At 36.1% G+C, this 12,148-nt stretch overlaps 1 protein-coding gene across 1 annotated transcript in view; it reads left to right on the top strand.

The window, feature by feature from the left end:
• Nucleotides 1-12,148, top strand: part of FGD4 (FYVE, RhoGEF and PH domain containing 4) — a 291,336-nt gene that overhangs the window by 197,286 nt on the left and 81,902 nt on the right. The window contains 1 exon segment of the mRNA XM_043967474.1: nucleotides 11,022-11,529. Coding sequence (XP_043823409.1) covers nucleotides 11,022-11,529 — 508 coding nt within the window.

Genomic DNA, 12,148 nt, shown 5'->3' with positions numbered 1-12,148 from the left:
GTTGAATATTAGGAAAACTATCAGCATAATTGACCATATCAATAACAAAAGTAAGAAAAATCATATGGTTATCTCAATAGATGCAGAGAAAGCTTTTGACAAAATACAGCACTTTTGACACTAGAGAGTATAGGAATAAATGGAGTTTACCCTTAAGTGATAACTAATATTTGTCTAAAACCATCAGCCATTATTATCTGTAATGGTGATAAGTTAGAAGCCTTCCTAATATAATCAGGAATGAAACAAGTATGCCTATTATCACCTTAATTATTTAATATTGTACTAGAAATGTTAGCTATAACAATAAATTAAAGGAATTACTAATATAAGCAATGAGGAAATAAAACTGGAATTCTTTGTAGATATGATATTATGCTTAGAAAATCTTAGAGAATCAACTAAAAAACTATTTGAAATTATTAACAACTTTAGGAAACTTGCAGGATAAAAAACAAACCCATTTCTATATATTATCTACAAAGTCCAGCAACAACAAATAGAGAAATTCCACTTAAAATAACTGTAGCCAATATAAAATACTTGAGAGTCTGCTTGCCTAGATAAACCCAAGAACTATGTGAACACGACTATAAAACACTTCTCACAGATAAAGTTAGATCTAAACAATTGGAAAGATATTAATTGTCCATGGGTGGACTTAGCCAATGTAATAGAAATCACAATCATACCTAAATCGATCTATTTATGTAGTGCAATACCATTTAAACTTTCAAAAAGTTATTTTATAAATTTAGAAAAATAATAACAAAATTCATCTTGAAGAACAAAAGCTCAAGGATATAAAGGAAATCAATGAAAAAATGTGAAAGTTGTCTAGCAGTACCAGAGCAGAAACTAATAATATAAAGTGATAATTATCAAAACAATCTAGTACTGGCTAAGAAAATGTAAAATAGATCATTTTGATTCTATAAAATTAAAAAGCTTTTTCAGAAACAAAACCAATGAAACCAAAATTATAAGAAAAGTAGAAAAGTGGGAAAGAGTTTTTGCAGCAACTATCTCTGATAAAGGCCTTATTCCTCAAATATATAGAGAACTGAGTCAAATTTATAAAACTAGAAGTCATTCCCCAGTTGATAAAGTCAAAGGATATGAACAGGCAGTTTTCAGACAAAGAAATAAAAGCTATCTATAATCCTATGAAAAAATGCTCTAGATCACTATTGATCAGAGAAATGTAAATTAAAATAACTTTGAGGTACCACGTCACACCTATCAGAGTGGCTAGTATGACAAAAAAAGAAAATGTTGTATGTTGGAGAGGTGGGAAAATTGGGACACTTATCCATTGTTGGTGGAGTTGTGAACTATTCCAACCACTCTGGAGAGCAATTTCACTGCTAGGTTTATATCCCAAACACTTCCAAAGAAAGAGAAAAGAACCTATTTATATAAAAATATTTATAGCTGCTCTTTTTGTGGTGGCTAAGTATTAGAAATCAAAGGGATACCCATCAATTAGAGAATGGCTAAACAATTTGTGGGACATGATTGTAATGGAATATTATTGTGTTATAAGAAATGATAAGCAGAATGATTTCAGAAAAACCCATAAAGACTTACATGAACTGATATATAGTGAAGTGATAAGAACCAGAACATTGCATACAGTAAAAATAATATTCTTTGATGAAGAACTGTGAATGACTTAGCTATTCTCAACAATATAATAATCTAAGACAGTTGCAAAGGACTAATACTATCATAACCATGACTATATCCACCTCCAGAGAAAGAACTGATATTGTTTGAATACAGACTGAAGCATGCTATTTTTCACTTTCATTTTTTTCTTTTATTCAAGTCTACAAAATGACTAATGTGTAAATGTTTTACATAATTGAACCTGTATTCCCTATATCTGATTGCTTATCATCTCAGAGAGGGGAAAACAGAGGGGAGGGAGGGATAAAATTTGGAAATCAAAACTTTAAATAAAAATATTAAAAAATTGAAAATAAAATTCTAAAATGTTGTAGCATGGAATTGTTTTCTATCTCTGTGAGTGCTTGTGTGCATTGATTTCTCTAAGAATCTGTATGTGTCACTGTGTTTTGGGAGGAAGAGAAAAGAATTTCTTGCTGTTAGAAGTTATATCTTGTTCTTTGAACATTTGTTCTTCTGTGTGATTTTGGCTATGGTGTTCCTGGAAATTTTCATTTTGTTGTTTTCTTTAGGCATGGATTATTTCTATTTCCACTTTGCTCTCTGATTCTAAGAGACCCAGGCAGTTTTCTTTCATGATTTCTTGAATATAATTCCTAGACTCTTAACTTTTTGATAGGTCAGTTTGTTTTGATAAATATTTCTTGTGCTTTTTTCTATTTTTAAAGTCTTTTACTTTGTTTATTATTTCTTATTGTTTCACAGATTCATTAACTACTATTTGGTCCATTTTCCAGAATTTTGTTCCTTAGGCAAAGTTTTAAAATTCTTGTTTCCAAGCTCTGTCCATTTCTTTGTTCCACAGTTCCCAATTTTTTCCAATTGTTTCTTCTTGTGCTCTCCTTTAATCTATATAATTGTTTTTAGCTTAAAAAATTTTTTTTCTTCATCCTTTCCAGGAATTCTATTTGAACTTGTAGCCAAGCTTTGTTTTTCTTTGAGTCTTTATTTGTAGATTTTTGTAATCATTTTCTTCTGAGTTTGTATTTGTGTCACTAAAGGAGCTAGAGAAGGAAATGATATTGTATTTGACTAAAGCAAAACAAAACAAAACAAATGATTTCACAAAGAGTCGATCATTACTAAGCATCTGAACACTACCACCACAATAACTTTTTATGGTGGGATTCTTTTTTGTTTATTTGCTTGCTCATGTTTCCAGCCTTTCTTCCTGACTTTTGACTCTGTATTAAGATTAGGGTCCAGGTCAGGGTCAGAGTCAGAGCCACACAACTTTGGGAATTTCCTCCACCCTCAGTACACAATCATAGTCATTCCTAAAATGTAGCACTAAGTCAGAGTATAGTGAAACGATCATTTTATTTACTGTCAAGCCAATATTTCTATTAATTTATCCTAAGGATACATTAATTTTTTTGGCTGCCACATCACAGTTCTGATTCATGGGGTATGAAAACCCTACAAAGTTTTCACATAAACTACTTTATACGTGTATTACTTCTTCTTGAGCTGTTGAATTTTTTTTTTAAGGAGTTCAGTCAATTTTTGTGATTCCTTTCCAGTCTGTTAACTCTTTTTTCATAATTTTCTTGTGTAACTCATATCTCTCATTTGTTTTCCCTTTTTTTCTTCTACCTCTCTTATTTGATTTTTGAAATCCTTTTTGAGCTCTTCCTTTTTATTTTTTTGGGGGGGGGGTGGGGCAATGAGGGTTAAGTGACTTGTCTAGGGTCACACAGCTAGTAAGTGTTAAGTGTCTGAGGCCACATTTGAACTCGGGTCCTCCTGAATCCAGGGCTGGTGCTTTATCCACTGTGCCACCTCGCTGCCCCTTTTTTGAGCTCTTCCAAGAAGGTTTTTTGGTCTTGAGAGCAATTTATCTTCCCCCTCTGAGCTGTGCTCTCCTTTTGCCCAAGTGAGACTGACCTTTCCTGAAGTCTTCTAAATTATTTCAAGTTGGAAGATTGTGTCTCTGTCTTTTTATAGGTTCTGTAGTTCCAGAATTCATTTAGAGGCTTGATTTGATGTTGTTTTTTGAGGGAAATTGGGGAGAGCTCAGGCAACTTCCTGGCTTCCCTCCACCATCTTGGCTTCACCCTCCTGAGCTGTTAATTTTTTTACCCAATTGTAGTGCTTTATATTTATTCATATTTAATTGTATTATTCTACTTTTAGAGGCAGCTAGGTGATGTAGTGATAAAGACTTGGGCTTGGACATAGGAATACCTGATTTCAATTCCTGGGAAAGTCACTTTAACCTCTGTCTGCCTCAATTTCCTCAAGTAAAAAATGGGGATAATAATGGCATCTACCTCATAGGGTTGTTTGAGGACCAAATTAAATATTTATAAAGTTCTTTGCAAAGTGCCTGGCATACAGCAGACACTTAGTAAATGCTTGTTTCCTTTTCTTTTCCCCATTTAGCCCACTCTTCTTTTTTTTTTTTTTAGTGAGGCAGTTGGGGTTAAGTGACTTGCCCAGGGTCACACAGCTAGTAAGTGTCAAGTGTCTGAGGCCGGATTTGAACTCAGGTACTCCTGACTCCAGGGCCGGTGCTCTATCCACTGCGCCACTTAGCTGCCCCTAGCCCACTCTTCTATATTATCATGGCCATTTACAGATTCATTAAGTGAATTAATGACTTCATGCAAGATATTGTTTAAAAAAAAAAGATTCAAGGGGCAGCTAGGTGGCGCAGTGGATAAAGCACCGGCCCTGAATTCAGGAGTTCCTGAGTTCAAATCCGGCCTCAGACACTTGACACTTAGTAGCTGTGTGACCCTGGGCAAGTCACTTAACCCCCATTGCCCCACCAAAAAAAAAAAAAAAGATTCAAAAGACAGTGCTAGTAACAGAAAACATCATATATAATTGTTCTAATTATCTCTCCAGAAGCCAGCATTGATGCATCAACCTCTATTTGGTCAGCCTAATCATAGCTCACAAATCCACCTAAGTATAACATCATCCAGTTCATATCTCTTTATCTTGTCTGTAGGGAAATCATGCAAGATATTGTCAGATAACTTGCTGAATTCCAGATATAGTATGAATTCAACATTTCCTTTACCTGGTTGGAGGGGATGTGAGAAAACTGGGGTGAATCCACTTGATGTGGGATGGAAATTGGGGGTCAAATTGATTGTGAGTCTTCCCAAAAGAATTACAAGACTCAGTGACTCATTTTCCCAAGTTTTGTTTCAATACTGTGGGGTCTGACTCCCTTTTAGAACTAGTATCTGAATTAGAGCTTGGGTCTTGGGTTTTTCTATTAACCCTTTTTTCATCTCCTACATCACACTGTTGGCCAAGTTGTGAAAAGATCCAACCATTCTGGAGAGCAATTTTCACTGCTAGGTTTATATCCCCAAACGAGAAAAAGACCTATTTGTACAAAAATATTTGTAGCAGCTCTTTTTGTGGTGGCTAGGAATTGGAAATCAAAGGAATGCTCATTAGTTGGGGAATGACTAAACGATCTGTGGTATATGATGGTGATGGGATATTATTGTGCCATAAGAAATGACAAGCAGGATGATTTGAGAAAGACCTGGAAAGACTTGTGTGAATTGATGTATAGTGAAGTGAGCAGAACTAAGAGAATGTTGTACACAGAGACAGCAATCTTGTTTGGTGAAGAACTGTGGATGACTTTATTCTCAGCATTCCCAAAGGACTATTGATGAAACATACTATCCACCTCCAAAGAAAGAATTTATACTGATTGAGCACAGACTGATGCATACTATTTTTCACTTTCATTTTTTTCTTTTATTCAAGTTTTCTTATACAAAATTATTAATATGGTAATGTTTTACATAATTGCACATGTATAGCCCACATCTCATTGCTTACCACCTCAGGGAGGGGTCAGGTATGGGAGGGAAGGAGGAATAAAATTTGGAACTCAAACCTATACATAAAAAAATCATAAAAATTAAAAAAAACCTGATAATCCATTGCAAATAATGGCCACAGATGGAAAAGCCGTTTTGTTTTTGTTTTGTTTTTTAAAGTTTGAGTTTCCCGTAAATTAAAGAATTGCAGAATGGAACTAAGCCAGTGAAATAAACCTGAGTCAATGACCAGCGAACCAAAAAAAAAAGCCATTTCCTTTATCTAACATACCCCCTCCCTTCAATTCATAAACACCCCCTGGATATTGTGGCAGACCTGTGATTATCAGTGTGGGTTATACTTTCACCTGTGCAAAATGAATCCTTTCAATGCCGCCCTAGCATTGTATCATTCTTGACCATTAAATTTATATTTCTAAAAGTTATAATGTGATTCATAGCACCACCTACCACTGCCCCTTTTTTAATACTTCAAAATCAGGACTGTTCAGATATCCTAGGGGCCATTTTGTATTTTTATCCAATTAATTGGTTACTGTGGACAAAAAAATTAATTGCTTGGTGCCCAACCTTCCTATGAGGAACCTTACCTCTCAGAGAGTAAAAAAAGAAGTCTGTCACTATTTCATCTTGTGGAAGCTACAAGAACTTACACTGCATTAGTGTAACCTTCATTAATTTCAAGTCACCTCTTCAACATAATGAGGTATCAAGATTAGAACTTTTGGACATAGTCATGTGTATTTGTGAATGTTTATACATATTGAATATATTAATATTGAATGTATGAGTATATGTGTGTATGTATATATGTGTGTAGAGAGTGTTTTAGCACATTCTTTGAAGTAGGAACTTTCTCTAAAAACTTTAGTTGTATTAGGTGAATGTTTTTTGAAGTAAACATAAACATAAAAGAGTTGTTTGAGCACCTTACTAAATGAGAAACTGACACTTCCTATTTACATGTGTTTTGTTGTATGAATTTTAGCTTTTTAATGGGATCATGGAAGCTAAAAATAGTACAATGTAGTGTTTGTTGGAGGAGGTGAGCCAGGCCCTGTGTTACCAAAGAGAGTTGAAAAGAAAGAACCAATTTCCCAACAAAACTTCATGCATCATTCTTAGACTATTTGATTCAAGATATCTTTAATCATTTAACATTGTTGTTTCCTTTGTATTTTGTATTTTTTTTTTTTTTTGCGGGGCAGTGAGGGCTAAGTGACTTGCCCAGGGTCACACAGCTAGGAAATGCAAGTATCTGAGGTCGGATTTGAACTCAGGTCCTCCTGAATCCAGGGTCAGTGCTTTACCACTGCACCACCTAGCTGCCCCCCTTTGTATTTTTTTTTAAGTGAGGCAATTGGGGTTAAGTGACTTGCCCAGGGTCACACAGCTAGTAAGTGTTAATTAAGTGTCTGAGGTCAGATTTGAACTCAGGTACTCCTGACTCCAGGGCTGGTGCTCTATCCACTGCGCCACCTAGCTGCCCCCCTTTGTATTTTTTTAAGTAGCTAGGGCGTAGACCTGGGATCAGGAAGATTTCAATTCAAATCCAATCTCAGATACTTAATAGTTATGTGAGTCTAGGCAAGTCACTTAAAACTTTGTCTCAGTTTCATCATCTGTAAAATAAATAGGGGTTACAAATAGCACCTATCTTCCAGAATTGTGGTCAAATGAAAGTGTTTTGTAATGTAAAGTGTTCTTAAAACCTTATAGCAGTATATAAATGTTAGTTGCTGCTGTTGTTGATGTGTGTGTGTGTGTGTATATATATATATATATGTTGAAGTAAGTTAGGGAATTTATTTTTTAAACTATGCCTGTTTCTTACAAAACAGATGGTACAGGTTTTTTTTTGTTTTGTTTTTTTTTTTGCAGGCAATGGGGGTTAAGTGACTTGCCCAGGGTCACACAGCTAGTAAGTGTCAAGTGTCTGAGGCTGGATTTGAACTCAGGTACTCTTGAATTCAGGGCCGGTGCCTTAACCACTGCGCCATCTAGCTGCCCCGATGGTACAGTTTTAATGGTTTTAATGGATTGAACCACAAGATGTGGCTATTTTTTCTCCAGTAGATCAGAAAGGCTACTAATTTGAAACTCAGTGAGGCAGCAGTGTTATATGTTTCCTGCCCATGAGAAGCAGTATGGTATAGTACAAAGACTTGGAAGTCAAAAGACTTGAAGTAGATTCTACCACTTGTCAACCAAACTGAACCAGTGTCTAACCTGTGGATGGCTGAAGCCAAACAGCAGGCTAGAGACAGGAGTCAAGAATCAAACAGAAGTTTCAGAGTGAGAAACAGCTTACAAGCAGGGACACATGTGCTGAGGCCCTGCCTCTAGCTGTAAAACCCACTTTAGTGTGGGGAAATCTCAATACTAATACAAGTGACACAGTGAGCTGTAGTCCTGACAATGAGGGGTAACAGCAACAGTAAGACGATTTTGATTCATAGCAAGACTTCATGACCAGAATATGGGCTCTTTGAGTTTATTGCTTGTCTGAACTCAGAACAAGTGCTGGTGCTGGTCAAAGCAATACATTTATTATGTGATTTTGCCAGAGGATAAGTGCAAAGGATTGTTGTTATGCCACGATCAGGGCACAGCTTGCTTCCTGGGCCTTAACTCTGGAAACTAGGGTGTCTCCTAATATCTTGACACACTTAAGCAAGGTCCTCTGATAGCTAGGACCAACTACTTATCCTCACATGAATACTTGTTCTGCCTTCTTCTGAGGTTTATATTGAGAATCAAATTATTTGCATTTCAGATGTTAAAACCTGCCTGAGCTTACAATAGACTTGATTAACTCAGGGTCCTGTCAAACAGTAAAGAATATTTAAATCCTTTTGGACATATCTTTAGTTGTAGGCAATTATGGCTCTTTGGGCAGGAAACTAACATGAAAATTATTCCCTCTGCCAATATCTCAGTTTACCCAAAAAGAACACTATATTGGTGAGTTGGTAAATCAGTCAATAAACTTTTTTAAAGGGATTATAATGTCCCAGGCCCTGAGCTTTGAGGATAACACACACACACACACACACACACACACACACACACACACACACACACAAAGGCTCCTAGGCTAATAAGAGAGAAGACATGCAAACTATTATGTAGAAACAGGATAAATTGGAAGCACTGAACAGAGGGAAACCACTAGACTTAAGAGAGATGAGAAAAGGTTTTCTGTTTCAGCTGTGATTTGAAGGAAGCTAGGAAAATCAGAAATAAGATGAGGAAGAGCATTCTAGTTCTGGCAGACAGCCAGAAAAATGCCCAGTGGTCAGCCAGGTCCTGTGCTACCATTAGGAGTTCTGTAAGAAGTATCAACCTCCCATCATACTGCAGAGCTGCCTAAATCATGCAGAATTATTTTTAAAATACTATGTTAATGTATTGTTATGATAGTAATCATTACAGGAGGCAGGCCACCCTCAACCCAGAACACAGAAATATCTCCCCCCAAACCTGATGTAGTCTTAGCACTTGGACTAGAGGAACCTTGGAATAACAGATAAGAGAGAAGCTAGTTTGGTTTGAATTTCTGGGAAATGCCTAAGAGCCTATATAGAATCCCAGACCTGCTCCTCCACACCACCTATGAATGTAGTTTTGAGATAAATCCAGAGCCTTCTAGGATGAGCTAGACCTCCTTAGGGTATGATAATGAGTAGAATAGATGAACAACTGTGGCCAGGCTAGTCTGTTCCTACTGATATTTGTTTGGAGTACATGCCTGTAAGAAGTCACGGTCCATCTGCATGAAACTTTCTCTATTTGCTATTGATTGAAGGGGGGGGGGAGTCCCTATTTAAATAAATCACATTTATTCATGCATACCCTAATTTTTACCACAAACATACAAGTAATTCCTTTTTCATTACTGCTACAAACATAGCTGTTGCTTAGCACCATTTCTACCTCCACCCACTAGCCATGGTTCTTTTTTCCCATTTCTCCTATTTCGAACATTAGTCCTAAGCAAATATCGTCTCATCTATATCACTAAATCTCTGGCTCCCTCCTCATTCACTCACTCCCTTTATCTCTTTGTTTTCACATCCCCTAGTTACTCTTCCCAGTCCCCATCCAATTAGGTCCATGTACCAGTTTCTCATCTCTTGATTTTCTTTAGACCTCCCTAAATCCTGCCCCTTCTAGAGCTCAATTCCAGGTCACTAGAACCACCACTAGTGGTTTGAATTGTGACACTTAAAAAGTTTGAGAAATAATTTCTTGGTAATTAATCATTTTATTGATCATGTTAACATATAATTAATAAAAGGGGTCAGTGACACACTCAAATGCCAGTGATCCCTCATGATTATATGCCCTTGGAAGATTGGGTGTTCCTAAGGGTGGCAGTCCACTCTGATTGGTTAACAGTAAGGAAAAGAATTAATATGAGCAGTGGACCTGTTCTAATGAAGTGCTCTGTGATGTGACTTTGATCACGTCATTTACTTTTATTTATTTATCTCATTATCAGCAATGTCTTTTAGATGCTGGCTTGGTCTAGTAAAGAATAAGGTTTCAGAAAAAATCAAATCCAGTGCATCTCTAATATTAACAATTAGTTTTTCAATAATAATTTCTCTCAGAAGTTGGGGACTTTACTGCCAGAAGTAGAAAACATTTTCTTGACATAGTAAGAGTTGACATTTGCATAGTACTGTAGAATTGTCAATGCATCTTCTCATAGAAACATGTGCTGCAACATGATGCTTGGAATATGGACCCTTAATAAATGTTGAATTTTATTGGGAAATTCTATAGTACAGTATTACATTCAACGATATTTTAGGTTAAATGGGTTTTGTAGGCTGGCCTACAACTGTCATGTATAATGTTTCTGATGGGAGAATGCATTCTGAGTTCCAAAGTGGCTCAAAAAGAAACTTCTAGAGGGGGCAGCTGGGTGGCATAGTGGATAAAGAACTGGCCCTGGATTCAAGAGGACCTGAGTTCAAATCTTCAGACAGCTTCAGACACTTGACACTTACTAGCTGTGAGACCCTGGGCAAGTCACTTAACCCTCATTGTCCAGGAAAAAAAAAAAAAAAAGAAAGAAACTTCTAGGACACAATATTGGAGAGTTGGGGTCTGACTGATTTGTTCGATAAAGTCCCAAAGTAAAAAACAGTATCTTTTCTAATAACTTTTATACTTAAACCTTGTACATTTTTTTTCTCATTTAGATTTCATTTCACTAGGAGATTTCACTAATTAGAACAGGAATTTATAACTCGAAGAAATGGTTCATAGTTCATTGTTAGAATTATTATGGACTGGGAAGTTTACGTGTTTAAGTAGGGTAGAGGCTTTGGTACTCTCTATAAGTTTTCTCTAACTAATGCTTCTGAGATTGGAAAGAACAAAAAAAAGGTTTTCATGAAGCAAGATTGCAAATATCCATTTTTAACTAAAACAAGCATTTATTTGTGCTAGAATTTTTCCATTCCCAAGTTTTCATGCTTCCTCTTTATTCTCTTTTAGCTCATCATCCAATTCTACTGATTTGAAGAAAGAACCTTCTGTTAGTCAAACTGTTTCTAGAGCTCAAGGAAGACATGGGTTGATAGCAGTCCTTCCGCCAAAACTCCTATCTCAGCATCCACTACAGAAAAAGGAAATTGATACAGGTGAAACTCAGGATGTACAGAAACATACAGCCAACGGTGTGATTGGAGCACAAAAACAGATGGAATGTGAAGACAACGACCTCCCCACTGTTAGACCTGATGCTTCTAATCAAACTTTGGAACTGGACATTTATAATAACTTAGCAAATGGAGAAAATGACAAGATAGCAACCAATTCCTCTTTACCCACAACAAATATCTGTAGAGGAAGTACTGTAAATAGTTGTTGCAGGACTTCAAGTAGGAACCCCTTGCTTTTGTTGGAAAAAGAACACATGGAAACAAAAGCCACTCTGGAAGAGCAAAAAGATGAAGAAAATTCACTTGAACTTGAGAAGCAGAATCTATCCATAGAAACCAAGGTAATTAGCATTATAGACATGGGGAATATCATACCAAAGAAGACTCTGGTAGTATCTACTTTGATTCCAAAAGCCAGTTCAGATGGGCTTTGCTGCCTGAAACTACAAAGAAAATATGATTGTATGGCCTAGATGTTGATTTGATATGTTATGCTTATTGAATACCCACTGTCTGTGCAATAAGCACTTAGGATTTATATGGTTTCTTCTCTCAAAGAATTTATAATCCAATTTATAATATTCATGAAAAAATGAAATATCACTTGCAAAGTTATGTTACCCCAAATATCTGATTATGGAAATATTCAAGGGACCCAGTAGACAAACTGTGGTTACTACTAGGTCTCTAATATCTTTGTCTTAATGTTCTAATTAATATTAGACTCTACTCATGTTCAATTCCAATGCCTCCTACCATCAAAGTAATCCATATGGGTTATGAGGATTAGAGGCATACAAGCCAGATTCAAACTGAAAGTTTATACAAAAACTGAAAAGGCTTTGTTTGTGGACTTCATAATGAATTATACCTCTGCAATCTGAGGACCAGGCTAGCTAAGTTCAGGAAGAGCTGTCAATAGGTTGGTCATGGGATTTTTGCACATAGTAATTAATTAAC

The sequence above is a fragment of the Dromiciops gliroides genome, chromosome 5 (genome assembly GCF_019393635.1).
Source record: "Dromiciops gliroides isolate mDroGli1 chromosome 5, mDroGli1.pri, whole genome shotgun sequence".
Lineage (NCBI taxonomy): Eukaryota > Metazoa > Chordata > Mammalia > Microbiotheria > Microbiotheriidae > Dromiciops > Dromiciops gliroides.
Note: the sequence above shows the minus strand (reverse complement) of the source record. Positions and strands in the feature narration are given on the sequence as shown.